Source organism: Rhinopithecus roxellana, chromosome 1 (assembly GCF_007565055.1).
Source record: "Rhinopithecus roxellana isolate Shanxi Qingling chromosome 1, ASM756505v1, whole genome shotgun sequence".
NCBI classification, from domain to species: Eukaryota; Metazoa; Chordata; class Mammalia; order Primates; family Cercopithecidae; genus Rhinopithecus; species Rhinopithecus roxellana.
The window spans coordinates 154,426,108-154,449,601 of record NC_044549.1 but is presented as its reverse complement, the minus strand read 5'-3'; the positions used below and the strand labels follow the sequence as shown (position 1 = coordinate 154,449,601).

Sequence of the window (23,494 nt, the reverse complement as noted above, 5' to 3'; positions counted from 1 at the left end):
CCAGAATACTGGGCCCTTTGAGTCACTTTTTATCTACCAAAATGTTTCTTCCCCCTCTTATCCAACAGGTGCAATGATGTAAACAGGGGAACTGTTTTTTATAAAGCACCTTAGAGAGAAATGAACAATAATGCTGACTGAGCTAATCATTGTTTTCTTTTATTACAGAACACAAAATTATATTTTAATAATATTCCTGGGTAACTAAAAAATTCTCAGTCATGTTACCTTAGAGTTTTTGCAATGCTCCTTACTTAATCTACCTATTAAACTATTCTCTGTTAGAGTCATTTGATGAATGAACACAGGCTTTTTTCATCTAATGTAAGTTTCTTTGCTATCCTTCAGCATGATTTTAATCTTTGTTTAACACATGTTGATGGGAACAGTAGTGTTTTTATTTGTTTGTTATGTAAACCCACAAAACAGTCATGGTTTGTCTGTCAGTGCCCAGGGATTTCAACATAAAAGAAACTTTGGTTTCTTCACCAAGGTATTGGGAGTCACACTTGGCTTTACAAGTTTCACATTTATTGAAGACTTTTTGGGCCTGGTTGGTATTTTTCTGTAACTTGGCAGCTCTAACTCATTGTAACCTTGGGGTCTGTAGCACAGATCTGAAAGTTCGTCAAGATTAAGACTTTGTAGGATTAAATGTGGCTTTGCATCTGTCTTAGGTTCAATTTTATTTCATTTTCTTTCCAAAGGTAACTTAAACACACGTAACATCATTTCTTTCCAAAGGTAACTTAAACACATGTAGAGCCGTACAGTGGTAGAGTTGGAAAAAAAAAATCTTAAAATCGTTTGCGTAATTACCCTCTTTAGCAATGAGAATGCCAAGACATGGAGAGGAGGAAAGCGACTTCATATGACCTATCGTTAGTGTCAGAACCAAGGCTGCATTCCGTTATTCACGCTCCACAGTCTTAGATTCTTTGCAGATGCTACGTACGTGGTTTTCGTTTTCCTAAACGAAAACCATGTACAAACATATTATCAAAATAGACACAAGAGCTATAAAATAACACAGTCATTACCCCGGTACTATTACCCCATTACCCCAGCAAGATGACCAGTACAGCCACCCCTATCCTCTGCAAGATTGGCATGGTGGGGATTTTCCATTAAGCAGCTGAGGAGGTTGAGTCTCACCGTCTAAGTTCTTGCAGAAAGGAGCAGTAGAACTCAGTCACTGGCTTTGAGGTCAGTGCTCTGACTCTCATCTCACATGCAAGTATAAAAGGAAAAGGAACATGACTCAGGATGTTTGGAGTGGAAGGCACAATCTATAAAACAGTACAGAAGAGCCTTTCTTCTTGGAGATTCTACACATTCAGTGGAGGAGAGAGCAGGTTCATAACAGTACATAACAGGACAGTAATGTACTGTTGACCTGGAAGGAGCAATTATGCATAAGGGAAAGTCTAGTAAACAAAAACTTACCTCTTTAGAATATAAGAATATTTCAAATATCACCCCTTGAAATCTGTATTGAAAAAAGAAAGGCATTACATAATTCCTTGCCTCTTGAAACAGACAAACCGTGTGTCATTCACAATGGCTTGGGACCACATCTATGAAATTATTTATTGCCATAAGCCCTAAGGTAGTGATGTTGGCAGAGTGTGTAGAGGCACCCAAGATTGTCCTTACACCAAGTAAATACATACTGCTGTGTTATTTTATAGCTCTTGTGTCTATTTTTTATCCCTTTTTGACTCCATAGTTGATTTTTGCTACTTTAATTATGCTACTGTGGCAGCCTTCTTCAGTTGTTTTGTTTCAACCCTTGTTAGCTAGAAATCATATAGACAGTATTGGGAAACAATGTAACAGGGTGGGAAGAACATGAGTTTGAATTTGGTTCCATCACTTAATGCTGCTTCTCCTTGGGAAAATTATTTATTCTTTCTAAGTATTAGTTGCCTCATCTATATAATGGGGACGATGGCAGTTATTTTCCCCAAAGGCTCATGAAGAAGAAATGAGACAATCCTTGTAAAGCACACTGGGCCTCTTCAGGGAAAGCAGTGAAATAAATGTTATTCTGGGATTAACTTTAATGAAGTTTCTGGACCTGTTTAGTATTTCTGAATGTGGGAACCTTACATGTGCAGTGAAATTCACTGGGCTTTAGGAAATTATTATAACCTCTCAGACATACTCCTCCCGTTTTTACATGTTTGCTTGCTTTTCTGAGTGTGTAACAAAACTGGAGAAGGTCTAATCTGACTAAATAATAGGTTTCTGTAGTGTGTGGGTTCAAGTTTCTATCTCCATTCCAGGCATAGGGTGGGTCTCTGTGATTCTGTAGGACGCCAGCCTCTTCTTCTTTGGTTTGTTGTTACTACACTATGCTTATGACAAGGAAAACTATCTGGGAGATGTTTAATTACATACTTGGAAAAGCTGGGTGAATTCAAATAATGGAAATTCTAACCATTTTTTTTTTTTTTTTTTTTTTTTTACTTCTTTTCCTCATAAGAACATTTAATCAAGGTTTTTCTTTAATGAGATCTATTTGTGGTGACTCTAAAATGAAATTTAATTCTTATCAGAATTCAGTTAAGCTTTACTCAAAGACCCTCGTTCAATATTGATTTGAGTTCAGCACAGCCCTCAAGCCCTCAGATGGATGTATCAGAACTTTAATTTCTTCTGAACTTTTATAAGTCCAATAGGCTGCATACTAGAAGTATATGGAGGTTGAGGAAACTGGGCAAATGAAATAAAACAAGTTTGCTTTGAAGATAGTTTGCATTAAGGAGGATCCTAGAACTGTGCGTCTCTCTTGGAACCAAAGGCCTTAGAACCGGAGGCATTTTCTGTGTGATCCAGCAAAATTGCCTTTGGTTACACTGTTGAAAACTGATGTCTAAAAGGTATTCCATACAAACCAGAGCAAACCTAATCCTTGGCCATCAGTCAGTGTGCCTTTTTTTTTTTTTTTTTTTAATTGATGGAATGAGAATATTCAAGATGGTGGCTTAATTATTTTTGTATAAGGGCCATCATGTTTGATACTCTGAGTTCAGGAATGAGACCAGTCTAATATAAATTAAATTTACTTCTGCCTAAATTGGTTGTTGATCAACTTAAGATCCTATTAAAATGAAATATTTACATGATTTTGAGGGAAAATGCACCAGCAATGTCTTCAGCTTTGGTTCGATGATTTTTAATATTTTCCCGTGGTTTATTGAGTTTGTTCTTAATCCTCGTGCTTAAGTAGGTATGATTAAACAGTCTGATTCAGTATAGCATTGTAATTCTCTTTAATCATTTTACATATTTTGTTTTCTATTTTTTATTTATTAACCAATACAAATGTTCATATAGTTTTGCATTGTTAGTATTCATTTTTAGCTTTTTACCTGTTTAGTTTTACATTTAGATTACATACTTCATTTTAAAACCATTTGCCAGTCAAAAGATGTTGTGTGTTTTGCAGTCTTTTAGAATTGTAAATAACATGCCTATAGTTAATAAAAACTTTATTTTTTATTTTGAATTACATCCTTAGCATAAATTCTTTGATTTATATTACCAAATCAAATTTAATCTGGAGGACTTTTGTGTTACCTTGCTAGATTTCTTTAGAAATATTTTTCTAATTTATAGAACCATCAACAATAATGAAACTATATGTTAAAATGCAATCTAGTCCTTTCTCCGCCATCGTGGTGTGTTCTTGCCTCCACTTCTCGCCATGTCTTCTCACAAGACTTTCAGGATTAAGCGATTCCTGGCCAAGAAACAAAAGCAAAATCGTCCCATTCCCCAGTGGATTCGGATGAAAACTGGAAATAAAATAAGGTACAACTCCAAAAGGAGACATTGGAGAAGAACCAAGCTGGGGCTATAAGGAATTGCACATGAGATGGCACATATATTTGTGCTGTCTGAAGGTCACGATCACATTACCATATCAAACTGAAAATGTCACCACTCTCTGGAGAGTTCGACGTATTTTCCTCTCTGAATCTATTATGAATGCGTTGGTTGGCTGGGTTCAGTAATAAATATGTGAGGCCTTTCATTTCAAAAAAAAATAAATAAATAAATAAATAAATAAAATGCAATCTATCCCCTATGGAAGAAGTTTATTTATATTTTTTGAATGAATGTAATAAGCACATTATATCATAGTTATTTTAGGTTTCTGTAATTATTAGCAAAATCAATGAGATGCTTTTCTTCTTTGCTGATATGTCTCTTGAAAGCCTAGTTTTGGTTATTCTTATCTATTTGAATATGTAAACAGATTAAAATAAAGATCACTAAAGCTTTGTTGGGAAGTGATATAAATAGAATGTATTTATCTTAATTCTAGCTCTCCTGATGTGACCTTGGGTAAATCATTTAGCTCCTGAGTATCGGTGTCCTCATTTATGAAAGGGAGATACTAATTTCTTCCATGTCTTCAAAAATAAGGAATAAGCAGTTGTTATATTTTGTATACATGAAATTATTTACATATATTAATATAAGTGCTTAATCTGATTAATAGTATTTTTATCATTGCTCTTTTTTTCCATTTAGTATAATGTGATACAATATAGAAACCCTCTAAATCTGGGGCAATTTCTTGGCTGTAGTTGCTATGGAACTACTGAAATACATAAATGTCATGGAAGGAATATAAGGACACATATTAGAAGAAGAGGTTCATGCTTTGCTTAACAAGATTTTTTATGTTGGTATGAATATGAAGGGCAGCAACAATGCCTCCTGCTTATGTACCCTTCTGCACATAAAGAGACAGCCTTACACATTAAGTATAGTTTTAGAAAAAGAATTGCTGTTTTATTTCTAGCATTACCAAGGAGTCTGGGCCTAGGGACAAAGTGCATCCGAAATTCTCAGCAAAAGTCTGTTTACGAAGTGGCAGCCAAGGATCCTCCCCTAAACCAGTGCTTTCACTCACAGTGGATGGAATCCAGGTCCTAACTCTCTGACTGCGGAAGGTGGTACAGACATTTTCACTAGAGTTGAAATCCAAATGATTAAAGGGCCTCTGGAAATAGGAGGCCAACTCCACAGGAGACTAAACACTTCAAGGTACCTGAAACTTGGTGCATTAGTGACCAACACACTAGCAGCCTTTTGCTCCCTTATGTCACCAAATGGCTACAGTTAAAACATTCTAACTTTTCAGCCTGCATTAAGGTAGTTTTTGTACCTCTGCAGGAAAGCTGTTCTTTTATATACTCAATTCCTCTTAATAAAATGTTTTAAAAGCACTTATGGCCAGTGCTTTATGTGGATGTTGGAAAAGGAAGCAAGAGTTTGGACTAAACCTGAAAAATCCACATGAACTTTCTTCCTTTTTTTCTAATTGCCTACCTCTGCTCTCTCACCTCCAAGGAGTGTTTGTCTGTGCCTCTTGTCTCTCTTTCTCTCTCACACAACACACACACATACACACATACACACACACACACTTTCTTCTTGACGTTACATCATCATTTCACCAGAACTCTCCCAGGAAGGAGAAAAATGGTTCAAGAAAAGGAAAAATGTGTCAAGCACTCTCTTGAGAGGTTAAGCATGTTACCCACTGGGAATAGTTATCTCTTCCATTCATACAGCCCCTTCCATTTTCTAATGCTACCAAGCATCTGTGATTGCATGCTGTCAGGCCTAGCAGATCCTTGTGAAATAGATAATGGGGAGACTATTAGTCTCATTTTACAAATGTGGCTCTGATGTTTTCAAAGTAAATGACAAAACAAAGATTAAAAACAGCTTTTATAATTTGCACTTTATTGCTTGGCCCCTGCTAACATCTGTGCTAACATTCAGCAACTAAGTTTTTATGTATTTATTTTATTTTATTTTATTTTGTATTTTTTGAGATGTGGTCTTGCTGTTGTTGTCCAGGCTGAACTCGAACTCCTGGGCTAAAATGATCTTCCTGCCTCAGCCCCCAGGTAGCTAGGACTACGGGCTTGCACCACCATGCGCAACATGCAACTTAATGTTCAACTTTCTTTTCCTTTTTTTTTTTTTTTTTTTTTTTGTGACAAGGTCTCTCTCTGTCGCCCAGGCTGGAGTGCGGTGGCATGTTCTCAGCTCACTGCAACCTCTACCTCCCAGATTCAAGCAATTCTCCTGCCTTAGCCTCCTGAGTAGCTGGGATTATAGGCGCCCACCACCACGCCTGGCTGATTTTTGTATTTTTTCGTAGAGATGGGGTTTAACCATGTTGGTCAGGCTGGTCTCAAACTCCTGACCTCAAGTGATCCACGGCCTCGGCCTCCGAAAGCACTGGGACTACAGGCGTGAGCCACCGCGCCTGGCCCATGTTCAACTTTCCACGTGAAGATACTGACAGCCTCCAACTACTCAGATTTAAAATCAGGTATCATTATAGCGTTTTCCCCAAAAATTTTAATTGATAACCACCTGACTCTTGCTTTCCAGTATTACAGAACCTGAAATGCTAAACTTCTACTGATGAAAAAACATAAGCCCTTGTATTTTCTTGAGCATTTGAGGCCTTAAGAGGCAAAAAAAAAAAAAAAAAAAAAAAAAAAGGTTAAAAATATTTATAACAACTGACGTTGACATTAACATTTGCTTAGTGCTTTAACTTTCACGAAGCACTTTTATTTTATCATATTACCCTCTAATGATCCTAGGAAATAGTTACAGTTATTTTTGCCTTGATTTCCAGTAGCAAGAAACTGAATCTTAGAAAGTGTTGGCTTGCTCAGTTCCATGGAGTACGAGTGTCAGAGCTAATACTTGACCCTAGCCCTCTGATTCCCAAGTCTGGCTATCTCTACATCTAATAGAAAACACTGGAAATCCCATTTGCTGTTGCTAGGTTACCATTTTCCTATGGTGGTAATTCTTTTTTAAAATCCTAAGTTTTTTGTTACTGTATGCCCATTAGAGAAAAATTAGCAAATAGAAGAAGACAGGTATGTAATTCTCTTCTCTCAATATAATAGTTCACATTGTATCATGCACTTCTTTTCTATTACGTTTACCTGTGGGTATGGAAGTGTGTATACAAATGCAGTCACACGTCTGTATACATGTGGTTACAGACACACATACGCACGCGCACACGTACACACACACACAATGAGATCATACATTAACTATTGGTTACTACCTTGCTTTTGTTACATAACAGTATATCAAACTTTGCCTTCTTTACAGTCTCTTTTAAATATTCTTGAACCATTGAAAAAGAATATATGTCACCTGCATATCCTTTCTGAAGGTTGATTCAAGGACATTTTCCAACAGACAAATAACCTAATCAAAATAATGTGCACAGGAGATGCATAGCGAATAAAACAGTGAAAAGCAATGAAGTGATAAAACTCCTGGTTAAGAAATAAAGGAGCAAAGATGTAGTAGTAAATTCAGACCAAAATAAGATAATATTAATTACCTACTAACTACAGTATTCACAGAAGACAAAGTACAATTCAGTACAAAACTATCAAGCAGTCTGAAGAACATTACTTTTTGATAAATGTCACAGTTCCCAGTGAAGAATAGCCCTGAGCTTTCCTTCATTAAGTATCATTATATTGAAATGTATAATTTAAAAATACTGATGAAGTAAGAGATAAGAATGGTGAAAACATATTCTTTATAAAACCTTAACACATTCCTTTTAGTCTTTGACAAATCATAAAATGGAGTTAAATAATGTGATTGATAACATTGATTTAATCTATGTACAGTGATCTATGCAAACAAAGAGTTTCTATCTTCTGTCTAAAACTGCATGGAAGATTTAGAAAAACATTTATTATATCAAAGTCTAATAGGAAATTGTAGACAGTTCCTACTGTGGCTGGCAGAGTTACATGTAGCCATATAGTAAAACAAGAAATGAATAAATACCTAAGCACACTCTTGGGTTAAAGAATCTTAGAAAGTAGTGATGATGCTAACACTGCATAGCAATGAGAATGGGATGCAGCCAGCATAGAATGCCAAGTAATACTAGTCTTATTAATTGCAACAGGAAACAGGGCATATGTATTAACTCAAAAAACTAGAACAGGACCAGAAAATCAATCTTAAAGAAATCCATTAAAATAAAACATTATTGATAAGTTGAAAAATACTAGAACATTTAGATCTGGGGATGATATTTTGAAAAGAGCAGTGAAATAAACATTGGATTAAGATAATCAAGAAAGAAACACAAACTACAAAAAATTAGGAATGAAAAAGACACTCAGCATAGATACAGATGACATTTTAAAATTATTGCACTTAAAATTGTATATGAGAGACTATGTTCTATGCAAATCTAAATACAGGTGAAAGAAGCTTGAATAAACTAATAAATACAGATGGAATGTGAAGCTATTACTTGCAAAAGAGCCAGAAAAATTTCACTAATAAAAGTTTTCAGATCTCCAAAGAACAAATGATTTCTGTGCTATTTCAACTTTAAGAGCCTAGCAAAAAATGAGAAGCTTACCAAATCATTTTATAAAGCTAGCATGCTCCCAATAGTAATACCTAACGTAGGTTACCCCCAGAAGACAATTCTGTGATAATCTAACTTTCATAAATGCAGAAATCCTAAGTGAAATATTAGCAAATTGAATACCACATAACAAAACATTCCAGTTATTCCATATTCAGTGCTAGAACAATTAGGAATCTTTTAGCATAATTTGCTATATTGATATATCAAAATTTAAAAAAACTAGTAATCTCCATAGATGCTTTTCATTAAAAGGGCTTTTAATAAAATTTTTCATACATTATTTAAAAACAAAAACAATGGCAATAATGCAAAATAAGCTCTAAGTAGTATTTACATATTTTGATTTATTATGCATCATTTCTAATATATATAAAGATATGAAGCATAATGAATGATAAAAGTCCATGTACCTGTTATCCAATTTAAGAAATAAAACATTAAAACTTCAGTAGAAATCCCTTGGGTTCTATTCCATGATCATGTTCCCCCAGAGAGAGCCACTATTCTAAATTTGTTTTTTATCATGTTCATGTATTTCTTTAAACAATATGTAGTGTTGTGAGCACATAGTATTTCTTAATTTTAAATACATGGCATTATATTATTTGTATTAGTGGGAGATTTTTCCACTCAATATCTTAAGACTGTATGTATATACAGTCATTTATGAATGATGTTATTATGCTTCTAGGGAATCTGAAAAATTTTTAATATTGGAATAATGAAAGTTTAGTAAGCTGACAAAATAAAAATGACAATTTTAGGTTTATAAAATATAACAGAAAAGTGTCCTCATAGAGAAGCAATAAAAAATATAAAATATCTAGGTAAAACTTTAAAAAGTATAAATGATCTAAGTGAGGAATCCTAAAAAGATTTTCCATGGATAATTAACTCATGAGGAAAATGTGTATTTTGGGGATTGAGTGTGCTTTGGAAAGCCTCTCTCATTTCAACAGGCATTCATGTTATCACCCTTTATTATACAACAATGTTTTCAGTGGGGCAATGAATAGTTACTACACTCTCCTTTGCTAATGGTATTTGTTTAGCCCTTTCAACCAAATATCCCCCAGCCTGCTGCTCATCTTAGTTACTGCTCACCACATCCTTACAGGTTCCAAGGCAGCCCTTACTTGGAAAGGAAAGAGAGGCACAGACCTGTAAGTGGATTGCCCAGAACAACAAAGAGGCCTAGCTGAACATAACCCTTTCTTCCCAGTTCCTGTTCCAAACCATATTAACTGCTGTTGTCATAGAATTAGAATGCTTTTTAAAGGCCAGCAGGAACCTTAGAAATTCAATAATGCCATTTTATAGCTGAGAAAGCTAAATCCCAAGAAAGCTGAGTGTTTTGCCTGAGCATATACGATTTATTAACGGCAGAGGTGGGACTAGAAACCGTGAGTCTTCATGAAGCCTTCAAAGAACTACTTTCTTTGGGACTGACATGAAGGATTTAAACATTTGTGGCTACAGGTCCAGAGAGACATCCCTAGAAAATGTTGGCATTAGTAAGCTTTTGGTTGGAGAGTGTAGAAATAGGACAGCGTTTGCTTTCACCCTAACCAGAATGAAGAGTCTCAGATTTCCAGGTTAAATGCCTCTGAAACTTTATTCTAGAACCTTCCCACTGCCCTCGTTTGTTTAAGTCAAGCATGAACTCACCACTCAATGTTCGCCAGAGTTTGGATGAATGTCAGCATCAGGCTACTGTAATAATGGTTTAAGATTATTTAATCCCATTACTTATACACTTCATTAGGCTGAGTGAATTGTTGGCAGTGGTTCAGTAAACTTCCTCCTTTAGAGATAAAAGGATGGAAAGAAAATAGGAACCTATTCCTCATTTTCTTTCGTAGTTATCTTATAATTCTTTTTTTTTTTTTTTTTTTTCTTTTTTGAGACGGGATCTTGCTCAGTCTCCCAAACTGTAGTGCAGTGGCGGGATCTCGGCCCACTGCAAGCTCCGCCTCCCGGGTTCACGCCATTCTCCTGCCTCAGCCTCCAGAGTAGCTGGGACTACAGGCGCCCGCCACCACGCCCGGCTAATTTCTGTATTTTTAGCAGAGATGGGGTTTCACAGTGTTAGCAAAGTGGTCTCGATCTCCTGACCTCATGATCCGCCTGCCTCAGCCTCCCAAAGTGCTGGGATTACAGGGGTGAGCCACCGCGCCTGGCCATAATTCTTAATGGATAAAGGAATGATAATTACCCAGCTGTAGCATGGACTCCCTGTTAGTACGGCCTCCTAAACTACTCTGTATTCTCAGGAGAAAGAAATGTTTGTAACCTTATATTCTCTATTAGAAGAAAATGGACAGTGGCAGAGAAGAGAGGGTGTGTCTGTGTGATCAGGCCATAAAGTTAATCTTAAAAATAAACCTGAAAATAAGTTCAAAGATTCTAGGTATGAGAGCCTTTCACGTAGTGGGGCTGGTATGAGGCAGTAAATGATTTTAAAGAAAGAATATAGAATTTAAAGTCAGACCTGGTTCACACTCAGTCAGCTGCTAATTCTGCATTCTTCCCTTTTATTTTAGCTTCAGTGTCCTCACACTTAGAATGAAAACAAACAATAAGAGGAAACCAGTGTGTTACATGTTCTCACATCTGACTTTGTAAAAGTTTGAAAACGTTAGCGTGGTCAGCTCCAGGATCATCCCATGCAGGCATTGAGTGTTACATCTTTCCCTTCTTTGCAGTTTATTTTTGCCCAGATGGATCTGCATTCATTTGTACCATCTATCATAATATTGTAGAATTCACTAATTCTATTATACAATTCACATTATGTATTATAACATTGTGGAATTCACTAATAATATTGTAGACATCACTAATAATTCATAAAAGGAATAAATTCATCATCTTATCAAAAATAAAATAAAATAAAATAAAATAAAATAAAATAAAAAGAGGCCGGGCACAGTAGCTCATGCCTGTGATCCCAGCAGGTTGGGAGGCCAAGGAGGGCAGATCACTTGAGGTCAGGAGTTCGAGACCAGCCTGGCTAACATAGTGAAACCCCATCTCTACTAAAAATACAAAAATTAGCTGTGTGTGGTGGCACATGCCTGTAATCCCAGCTACTCAGGAGGCTGAGGCAGGAGAATCACTTGAACCCGGGAGGCGGAGGTTGCAGTGAGCTGGGATTGTGCTACTGCATTCCAGGTGGGCGACAGAGTAAAACACCATCTAAAAAAAAAAAAAAACAAAGGAAGAAAGAGAGAAAGAAAGGAAGGAGAGGAAGGGAAAGAAAGAAAAGAAAAGAATGAGAAAGAAAGAAAGAGGCACTTGAATGAAAGTACTGTTTCTTACCTCACATGGTTATAGGGTGAAACGGAGAGGACAGGGCTGAACAAAAATCAGTGTGGGGGCTTCGAGTAGTAAATAACTGTACCAGGGCTTAGCCCTAGTTAGACATAAAAATCTGCAAGGGAGAATTTTGCCTAACTTGCATCACCAAAGGACAACTGTAAGTCAGCATTTCAGGCTCTGGAATATTACCTGCACACCACTTGGTTTGAGAACTTACAGAGTCTGAGAGATGGCAAGTCATGAGACTCTAGAAGCTTGGTTTTCTCAAAGTGTGTCAGAGGTCACCTGCTTTGGAATCACTGTGAACTCCTCATTAAAAAGTAAAGTTCTGGACTCCTCCCCAGAATTTCTGCACAGGGAGACAGGAACTTTGCCTCTTTTACAAGGCTCCTGGGACAGCAGGGAGTTGGGGGGTAAATTTTTATGCACAGTCAAGTTTGAAATCCACTGGTCTGTACTTCCAGTCAAGCTCATGCAAAAAATTGGCCCCAAAATATGTTTCCATTCTTATCTCCCATCAGCTCTCCTACACATTCTTTTTACAACACTTACCCAAGGTGAGGACTCTTCTCCTGGACATTGATATCTGAGGTTTCTCTGTCTATGCCATTGGTTGCCTGCCTTCTGCCTTTTCCCATCTCCATCCTTTAACAATCGTTATCAACCAGCCTTAAAATGCTTTCCTGGAACTTAACCAACTAGCTGTAACCTTTTCTGAACATGCAGGGTTTTCATTTCCACATCTCTTGTAGAATTGATTCTCACCACAACTGGTATTATAAAGTCACTGGCATCCTTGACACGCTCCTCTGCTGATAGGAACCCCTTGAAGACTGTGTGGGGTAGGGGGAGGTCACCTTTAATTCGTCTTTTTCTTTTCTGTAGTGCTTATCATAATAGGTGAACCTATTGCTGCTCTGATAGTGAGGGGGACTTGGGGGGACCTGTGTCACTCTAGCACTGTGTCTCCCCACAGTCATTGACTCACATACCCTTTGCTTGCCCCTTGGTGTACCTAGGACCTGAGACTATGTATGTATAAGAAGGAAGGAGGAGAACTTGGCTCTGAGAGACTATGAACAGAGTCATTGCTGAAATGTAAATATCAAAGATTGAAGGGAAGGATGTGAGAGTGAAGCCAGCTGTCTAGCTTCCGGCCGTAGAATGCTCATAAGAGCTTCTGCACTCAAGGTCAAACACACAGACTCGCCCATGAAAATTGCCAAAGAGTTTGAGTGGAAGTTCTCTGATATTCCCATGACTTTGAATGGGACACGGTAATTCCTTCCCACAGCCAGGGCTTACTTAAAATAAGGAAATGAATAAATAAAGTCTACTGCCTGGATCTTTCTTTTTGCTTTTGTCCCTGCAGAGTAAGGGGATACCAGCCAAGGCTGACATCATCATTATAGCAAGACAGGTGCTTTTTTTGAATACTTCACAGTGACAAGGGCCTGGTATCATGTAGGTCTTCAAAGAATATATATATATTTATATTTTTTTAAAATTCAGTCTCCTACATTTATAGTATGGGGAAGTAAGATGACAAGATCAAGGAATGCCTTGCTTGGAATGTCGCAATTGGATGGCTTCACTGAGGACTATTTAAGCAACCTTAAAATCACAAACACACATCTGTGATGACTTTTTAATTATATCTGTCATTTTGGAAAAGATATTAAACATCTTCCTCAGAAGTTATTTTTACTTTACATGCTCTTTAATAATATTAAAAGATATTTGATGCAATTTATATTAATAAAACTCGTGAGATGTGTTAGTAAAAATAAAATTGAACCTTCTAAAATATATTCCTTTAAAAATGAATGTCTATAATTTTATGCTAGTTTAAGCCAATAATCTAAATAAATCCTGTTTATTTAGCATAACACATGTACACATACTTTCTCCACAAAATGGAACGCGCTAAATGTGTTGGGGCCTCAGGAAAGAACTAGTGGAAGGGGGTATAGGAGGATTTTGGGGGAAAAGGAGGAATCCAACAAGAAAGTCTTCATGGAGGAAGAGACCTGTCCCAATGTGTCACACGATAGATCTTACTTTCTCCTAGTGCCACATATTCATTCATTTTTCACCCCCAACAGACAAGTGGAGACCGATATTATTCCCTTTTACAATTTAACAAAATCAAAGCTTAGAAAACCAGGGGGTTGGGAAAATAAGGAATTTGTGTAGGATTAAAATAGAACTTTGAGCTCCTGGACTCTGAATCTTAGCTTCTACCTTGCTCTTAAATAAATTTAGGCTAACAGATGTCCTGTCATCAAATAGGACTTTTTTTTTTTCTTTCTTTTTAAAGTCAGCAAGTCTTATTGTTACATCTCTCTGGTCTGCCCAGTTTGGTTACACCTGTTTTGAGATTCCTTTCCTATACCTTTTCATCTGAAGACAAGCACTTCCTACCGTACTTCCAGAGCTTTCACCTATGTCTTGGTTTAATCTTTGCCTTTGTTTTAACCTTTTACCATTTCTGCTTTATATTGGTAGATAATGTCACCCCCAAATACGTAGACTATGAACTCCTTAGGAGCAAACTCATTTTTTTTTCCTGTTGTTCTTTGTGTCTTTTTTCCCCTATCTACCTCCAAATCTTACTCCACATTTCTGAAAATAGCACCCAAAGCAATACCTCTCACTTTGGGAGTATTTAGTACATTTTTTAAAAAATGAATATATTATACAGCCTGGACCATCATAACAAAAATACATGGACTGAGCACCTTAAATAACAGAGATTTCTTTTCTTATAGATTGAGGCTGGAAGTCTGAGATCAGGGTGTTAGCACGGTGGGGTTCTGCTGAGGACCGTCTTCCTGCCTTACAGATAGCCACATTCTCACTGTGTCCTTACATGGTGTGTGTGGGGAGGGAGCAAGCCCGCTGAGTGTCTTTTCTTATAAGGTCACTAGCACCATCATGAGGGCCCCATCCTTATGACCTCATCTAAGCTTAATTCTCAAGGCCCCATCTACACATACTATCACTTTGGGGTTAAGGCTTCAACACATAAATTTATAAAGAGAGTCAGTTTAGTCCATAGCAATAAATTAGGCCTTTTGGCTATAGATCTGTCAATGTATAATTGGCACTGATGGATGGAATGCAGATCAGAATAACCTATGCTTCTAGGTATATAGAAACTACATGCTTAGTTTTTGTTTTCTGTTTTTTGTTTTTGTTTTTGAGACAGAGTCTCACTGTGTCGCCCAGGCTGAAGTGTAGTGGTGCAATCTCGGCTCACTGCAGCCTCCACCTCCTAGATTCAAGCGATTCTCCTGCCTCAGCCTCCTCAGTAGCTGGGATTACAGGCATGCACCACCCACCCAGCTAATTTTTGTATTTTTAATACAGATGGGGTTTCACCATGTTGCCCTGGATGGTCTGGATCTCCTGACCTCGTGATTGGCCTGCCTCAGCCTCCCAAAGTGCTGGGATTACAGATGTGAGGCACCATGCCCAGCCCATGCTTAGTTATATAACAAAGGTTTATTGAGCACTGTGTTGGCTTTAAACAATTTTGCTAGACATTCAGTAGGACCCTATTACTGTTGAAGACATTGTACAATTCAGGTGCGTTTTCCTTTAAGGATACATTTAACCTGCTAGATGTCGTCTCATTTTTAAGACCAGAGAAAAAGAGAGGAAGACTTGTTTTTTTAGAGGGTTATTATACATTCCTATTAGATCATTAGGAAATTGGCACAAGTGGCAGGAAGCCAAACTGGCCTGAGTCTGGCTGGGCAGTGTCTGCAGGTTACTCCAACAAAGCTACTGGAATAACGATATGTTCTCCCATAAAGTGCTTTTTGTCAAAGTCTCTTCTGGAATTAACTCCTCATGCACAGATCGATAAACCCCACCAACTTGCCAATGTAATTAAGCAGTGACAGGTTAAGCATTACCATTAATTAAGTTCAAAGTAAAAGAAAATGAAGAAGATTGTTTTTGTGAAATTGTGCTGTCGGATTTTTCTCAAGGGTGTTTCTGAGTTCCTATAAAGGGGAATTTAGGAAAGGGGGGAGATGACTGTCTCCACTTCCATGGGAAAAGTGAGTGTTTAAACACATGTCCCTTGAATATTTTTAACTGAAAAGTGAATTATTTGCCAGTGGTAAGAGACATTGAACGAGCACCTTCTGTGTGCAAAGGACTGTGCTCAGTGTTATGGGGGATACAGCGCGGTGTGAGACTAGTTCATGCTCTCGTGGAGCCCTGAGGTGAAGGAGAAGTGTGAGACATGTGAACAAATATAACACAAGGCAAAGTAATCCAACTTATCTGTGAGAGATTTGGGCGATTGTGAGAGCTCAGAGGAAAGGCCGTGCCCCATCCTGCGGTGGCCTGACAAGGGGATCGGCATCGAGAAAGACCTCCCAGAGGATGCAGCATTTGAGCAAAGCCTTGAAAGTAGAGTAGGAATGGATAAGGGGGAAAGAATGAAAGAGAACAGTTCCAATCTCTAAACATTTTCTTATGTTGATTCTACTATAGCTGCTAGGATCAAAGGAAAAGAAATCAGGCCAGGCGCGGTGGCTCAAGCCTGTAATCCCAGCACTTTGGGAGGCCGAGACGGGCGGATCACGAGGTCAGGAGATCGAGACCATCCTGGCTAACACGGTGAAACCCCGTCTCTACTAAAAAAAATACAAAAATCTAGCCGGGCGAGGTGGCGGGCGCCTGTAGTCCCAGCTACTCCGGAGGCTGAGGCAGGAGAATGGCGTGAACCCGGGCGGCGGAGCTTGCAGTGAGCTGAGATCCGGCCACTGCACTCCAGCCCGGGCGACAGAGCGAGACTCCGTCTCAAAAAAAAAAAAAAAAAGGAAAAGAAATCAACCTCTTGTTCAGTAAGGATTTGTTGAGCATTCATTATATGTGCATTATTCTGCAGAAAATTTGGAGCTGGGAGAGGTAAAAAATACCTTCAGGATAACAGGCTTTTTTGCAAAAGTATCAAATAGTCTTAGACTCGTCGTCTTCCTCTGATGGCATCTTAACGGAATTCAATACAAAGGCCAAAATTCCTTTGTTTTGAAGCTACAAGAAAACACAGCCAGTGGAAAAGCCATGGGCTTGCTGCCTCTCCTATTCTGATAAGGTGGATCCTTAAAAGCAATGAAAGAAACACTAAGTACTGCTGGCCAGTTTGAGTTCATTTGACTGGTAGAATTGAGTGGAAGTCAATTCTCATGCCATTTAAACTGGAAGAAACTGAAGATTCTCCAACCCAAGCTCCTCTTTTTGCAGATGAGTCAACTGAAACCCTGTAAGACGGTAGTTTTCTAGATAAGAAAGGAGCCATGTGAATTTCCTAAATCATATAACAATCAGTTTATTATTTGATATTTATGGTACATTCACATGGGACAGAATGATCAGACATTTTCAGGAAAGAATAACGACTCCCAATTCCCTGAGTTACCATTGGATGGTATTAAGCAACTTCACTTAATTATGTACCTGCTTTCCAGCTATGTTAATTACACACCCTTTAGCATTTACCACCTGTACCAATCATTTAGCATAATAATACCTTATACTTAAATGCATGTACCCAGAATACTTTTATAGCTGTTTTTCATTTGATGTTCACAATAATCCTACAAGCAAGTGTTAGTTCTAAATTAGAGATGAGAGAACTGAGGCCCAGAGAAGGTAGCCCATATAGCCAAGAAACTAAAACAGGTTTCTGACATCCATTTTCTAACTATGCATTTAGGTTTTTTTGTTTTTGTTTTTGTTTTTTAACCTCTGCATCTAAGTTGCCTGCCTAAATGGCCTTCAGTCATTGAAATCCATCCAATAAATATTTACTGAGCATCATCTGTATTTCAAATATTGTAGTGGGCATTGGGGGTATGAAATTGCAAAAGAGAGAATCATCAGTATCTGGGAAACTCACTGTTTGAATGAGATAGAAAGCCAAACAGATAAATGGGAATTATTCTAAGTGCCATAATGGGTCTATGCACTGTCTTTGGAGATTGGATGGACAGGGTAGCAAAAGATTGAGGGGCTAATTTTGCTACTGTTTATCTAAGCATGTCAGGGTCCTGTCTTTTCACATAGATTATGAGTGTCTTGGCATGTCTTTTGTCTCTCTGCATCCCCCGAGGCTCCTTGCACAGTCTTCACACTCCACTGGCATTCTGTTAATATTTGTTGATGATGATACTGGTGATTTTTTCTCTCTGACAGCCAGAACACTGGAGAGATTTTCTGTTGGCCCTTGGATATAATAGATTTTTATTTATACATTTGAGTTAGCCTTTCAGAAATCATTCTTAAGTAAAATAAATATCTTTTTAGTGAGATAGTTTCTAAATACGAACTTACTTAAAACCGTAATGATCTTCTGTTGTAGCTAATACTCAACTACGATTTGCAATTTAGAGAGTTGTGCTTGTGCAGATTATCCTTTCCGAAGTCAATGAATTGTAACTTTAAATAAGGGCTGTTAACACATCAAAATAGTTTTTAATCAGCCTCAAAAATTCCCATTATTTCCAAGTATCTTATTTTTACTATTTCATTGATGTTTCAAGTGGAATCAAATATTCCAACTGTTTTCCACTGGAAGAAGATGAATTTCAGGTACAATTCAGTAGCAAAGAACACCCATGTTTTCAAAATAATAGAGAAATTTTTTTTTTCTCATAGTGAAGTTATGATTAAATTTGTGAATTACACAAGCTTGGAATTCTGCTGCAGGACGCCTGCATTCTGTATTGCTTTATTTTGGTCTTATATTACAAATGGAATATTTCCCAGCTCATTTATATACAGTTCCTGGTTGCTGAAATTTTGTTGGCAAGCTTTGTGAACAAATTTTACTTCTCAAAGATACTAGGAATAAAGTGAAAATAGGGTCTTTTCTCTCATAGGTCTAAAAGATATTTCTTTCCTTTAATCATTACATTCTGGAGGTGTAATTGATCCAAACCTGCTCTAGATAGGATCTCATTATAAAGATTCTAGGTAAATAGTCTTTCTAGCAGAAATGATCTTTTTTGGTTCAATCTTGCAGCATTTCCTAAAATTGCTAGTGTACCTAGTAAATCGGGAGGTAAGTGAGGAAATTCCCTAAAAATGCCAGTGTACAGAGTGAATTGGTAGGTAAATGAGAAAATCAGGCTTGATTTGCCAACCACCCATGTGCACATACAAACAAACACACACTCACACCAAAGCCAGGAACCCTGCAACAAAGTTCTATTTACCCTGAGGAGATATAAAAATGTATGACTGCTACAAAATTATTTTTTTGAAAAATAATACAGAAACTTGTAAGCAGACACAACAGCTCTAGTTTATCCACCAAATAGCAATATAAATGGGACAAGCAATGAGAAACTGTAATTTAAAGATTTTTGAGTGTGATACTTATAAAAGTGTGTGTGTTTGTGTGTGTAGAGATGTATTGAATTTGAGAGTAATTTATGGAAAGTGCTGCCAGCATGGTATTTCAAATGCTTCACAATTTGAATTTAAACTAGTCAATGGGATCATTAAGATTATTATGCATGTTTTCCAAAGACTTTGAATTCAAATGACAACTTAAAAGAAAAAAAAAAGAAAAGATGCCCTTTAAAAACTAAGGAATGTTAGTGTACTTATAGAAATTCTTGCAGTTTGGAGTAATTTGCCACCTCCCCTTCTGAAAAAGTACCTGATGATAATGTGCTTGAGAGATAGGGGTGTTGCAGACATATTCCTTCGGTCAGTAAAACCGAACTGTAAAGTGGATGTTGTGGACCATGGATTATTTCATGTAGTACAATTGACAGTAGAAAATCAGGAAGGGATGTGCATCAATGCAGGGCTGACACACAGATCTGAGGATGGCAGAGGCTCACTGAACAGTACATGCAAGGGCCCTTCAAACTCATCACATGTGCCGTTTGGTTCCCTTTCTGTGGGTCGGTCTTGGAATATGGAGGTCTGCTTTCATTTTGTGCCAAGTAACCACGTGAGCAATTTACAAAAGACACAAACAGAAGGCTACGTACTCATTTTTCAAAACGATTTTTTTTGTTGTTTTTGCAATGGAGTTTGCAAAGTGATTTTGCAATGGATGAACCATTTTTTTTTTTTTTAAATAAATGTAATTCCAATGATGGGAAATTTACTAGCTCTCAAGGCAGCTTTTCCTTGTGTTGAAATCTCTAAAGGTTAAAAAGTTACTTTTTGGACAGAAGTCTATTTCCTTACAACATGTGTTCATTGGTCCATAGAGAAGACAGCTGATACATCTTCCACTCGGCAGCCTTTTAAGTATTTGAAGAAAATTCTCAAGTCCATCTGAATCTTCTGTGTTGGCTAACTTCTAGTTCCTTCATCCATTTCCAACCCAAATTTCAGCCTACTGAACAGATTTCTTCTTTCTTATTAAGTGTGTGTGTGTGTGTGTGTGTGTGTGTGTGTGTGTGTGTGTGTGTGTGAGGATATGAAGGCACAGAGGGCTTAAGGGAGTTTCCCAGGAACATAGAGCTGGTCGGATGACTGGAATGTAAGGCTGTGTGGCTCTAAACCTTGTCATTTAGACTAGAGCACCTATACGTCAGTTAGCTTCCTGCCACTTCTTGTTTTCTGCCTGGATAGAACTTATTTATAAATAGTTTGGAAGAAGAGAGAGTTCTGACAAGGCACAGAAATCAGAACTTCCCCTTCTTCCAAACTATGTACAAATAATCGGTTAATCAGATTAAAGGACTCTTAGTAACACTGAAATCAAACCTTTGTGTTTCCAGGAGCTCTGAGAACAGCAATTTTTTGGAGCATTGCAATCTCTTGAGTATCCAAAATGATTCTATAATGATGTCTGTGAGGTCAGAATTGAAGCAGCAAATGGAATTCCTTTAAGGCTTCCCATCAATGGGCAGCTGATTCCAGTAATGGAGGAGGCACACGTTGTATCCAAATTAATAAGCACAAGTGGGAGAAATGAGGCTTCGGTAAAGAGGGTGACATTCCCAAAGGAATCATCTGTGGAGCTGGGGAAGGAACTCAAGCTCAGGGCTCCTGTTCTCTACCAGGTTCTCCAGCCAGCTGGACATGCTCCCCAGGTTTATACTCAGTCTGGAATGTTAGTAAAAGTCCACTTCCTCTCCTTGTTTCTCCCTTCTAGTGAAAAAGTTCCTCCTTTCTACCTTTGTGACCTCAAGATCATTGCTCCAAACATCCCAGCTCAGGATCCCGCCCCGCCATTCTCATTCTCATTACACTGTTTCTGGATCCATGTCTTTATCAGATGCAGCCCACTGTCCCTTTCAGAAGACGCCAGAAAATTTACATATGTGATCAAGTGTTCCCATCACAACAGCTCTTTCCAGTAATCCCAGTGCTGGGCAGCTGATTCCAGTAATGGAGGAGACACTTTCAGCTGTTAGGCAATGGATCACACTTTCACAGGAGATTGAGCAATCTCCTCATCAAGTTGTAATAAGAGCACAAATCTGGTGCCAAAAGGCGCTACTGGATTCAGATTGACAGCACTGAGGGTTTGGGGTGAAAGGGAAGTCAGACTGGTGTTATGTGTGTTCACTGGACAGAACTCACCGGGAGAAATAAAGAGGGTTTCCAGTTTATTCATTATGTAAAGCAGCTATAATAGTATTTATAGGAGTTTTGTGAATGTCAAAGAAAATTATGTTTGGAACAATGGCTAGTGCCATATGTGGGACTTAACCTTTAGCAATATGTACTACGTTAAAAGGAAGGTGGACACATGAGCGATCTCGAGCATTTTGTGACTGGAAGGAAAGAGACTGGATGACCACTCTTCAGAGATGCTATGGACAGTACTTTTATCAAGGACTGGGAGTGGAGAAAATGATTTATACTGGTCTTTCCAACATGAAGTTTGTATTGGTCCGTTTTCACACTGTGAGGAAGAAATACCTGATACTGGGTAATTTATAAAGAAAAGAGGTTTAATTGACTCACAGTTCCACATGGCTGGGGAAGCCTCAGGGAACTTACAATCATATTGGAAGTCACCTCTTCACAGGGTGGCAGGAGAGAGAATGAGAGACAAGCAAAAAGGGAAAAGCCCCTTATAAAACTGTCACCTCCTGGCTGGGCGCAGTCGCTCGCGCCTTTAATCCCAGCACTTTGGGAGGCCGAGGTGGGTGGATCATGAGGTCAGGAGATCAAGACCATCCTGGCTAACAGTGTGAAACCCCATCTCTACTGAAAAAAAAAATACAAAAAAATTAGCCGGGTGTGGTGGCAGACGCCTGTAGTCCCAGCTACTCAGGAGGCTGAGGCAGGAGAATCGTTTGAACCTGGGAGGCAGAGGTTGCATTGAGCCGAGATCATACCACTGCACTCCAGCCTGGGTGACAGAGCGAGACTCCGTCAAAAAAAAAAAAAAAAAAAAAAAAAAAACCTGTCACCCCTCATGATTCAATTACCTCCCACTGGGTCCCTTCTACTTCACATAGGGATTATGGGAACTACAATTCAAGATGAGATTGGGGTGGAAACACAGCCAAACCATATCACAGGTGAAACACAGCAAAAGGACATCTTTGTACATGGATCTTCCAATGTTCTTGTACCAAGGCCCACAGTATAGCCCATCTTCTTGAAAGAGTATCGTAGTTATTCATTTGCCTTGGATGGAAATAATGTTGTAATACCAGTTAATACTTTTTTCAACTAAAGGGAATTTGACTTTATCTACAATCGCAAATTCACATCAAGAAATATCAAATCCAAAAATCAAAACTCAGTATCTCATCACTTCTAGGACCATCCTTGCCGCTTGTCTCAGGCATCACGTACCTGGAAGCCAAAAAGCAATGTACAGAACCTTTGAATCGAAGAGATATCAATTTGAACCCAGAACCTGCTACTTCCTACATTGTGAAAGGGACCGAGGTTCTTTAGTTCTCTAAAGCAAAAGTTTTTCATCTATAAAAGGAGGTTAGTAAAAGGGAGTACTTACCGTGTTGAATTAACAGGAATATTAAATGAGTTTATGTGGTTTAAGTGCCTAGTGTAGCATCTGCCTCCTAATGTATGTTTAATAAATGCTAACTGTGACTATAGAGATTTACCCTGAAGATACCTGTCATGTCATGCCTTCTCTGTCAAATAGATCATGAATACAATTCCTAGCCTGTCTCTCCTGTTATACCCTCCTAGCAATATTCTGATCCAGCTGAAACTTACAATCATATTGGCCACATTCTTTTGCTTGCCAAAACAGCTGAATGCGGAAAAAAAACACACAGCCAGGCATCATCATATCATTATAAGTTGTGACCAGCCTTGACCTGGGTCTTGACCCCACCCACAGCCTACATTCTTACACTCTGCTCTCAACTGTTTCAGATATTCTCTACTGTGACTTCTATCTCCCATCCCTACTCCTTCCTTCTCAAGGGATGCCTGGCCTCATTCTTCATAGTGAAAATGAAAGCTGCCGGAAGAAACTCTTTCAGCTTCTGTTCTCAAATTTGTGCCCATCCTTTCTGTCCCTTAGTGCCCATCTGATTATCAAATGCCAATTGGTCTCCATGTGTCTCTGGTCCCTTTTCTCCCTGTCTTCTGAGTGCCCTGACTCCATGGATCATCCATTCTTTATCCTCCCCAGTTGGATTCTTCTCATCAACATCCATTTGTGCCCCAGCTTGGCCCATATTTTCCCTCCATTGACTCCACAGCTCCCTG

General features: G+C 38.2%; 2 protein-coding genes across 2 annotated transcripts in view; both read left to right on the top strand.

Moving 5' to 3' along the window:
• The window catches only part of LPP (LIM domain containing preferred translocation partner in lipoma), a 670,645-nt gene that overhangs the window by 537,243 nt on the left and 109,908 nt on the right, over window positions 1–23,494 (top strand). The gene's annotated exons all lie outside the window — the stretch shown is intronic.
• On the top strand, window positions 3,651–4,055 carry LOC115898256 (60S ribosomal protein L39). Its single transcript, XM_030932367.1, has one exon. The coding sequence runs from the start codon at window positions 3,713–3,715 to the stop codon at window positions 3,866–3,868; it is 156 nt and encodes a 51-aa protein (XP_030788227.1). The 5' UTR covers window positions 3,651–3,712; the 3' UTR covers window positions 3,869–4,055.

Bases quoted from the DNA above. Each gene is read 5' to 3' on its own strand.
- LOC115898256 (XM_030932367.1), top strand. From the start codon at position 3,713: ATGTCTTCTCACAAGACTTTCAGGATTAAGCGATTCCTGGCCAAGAAA.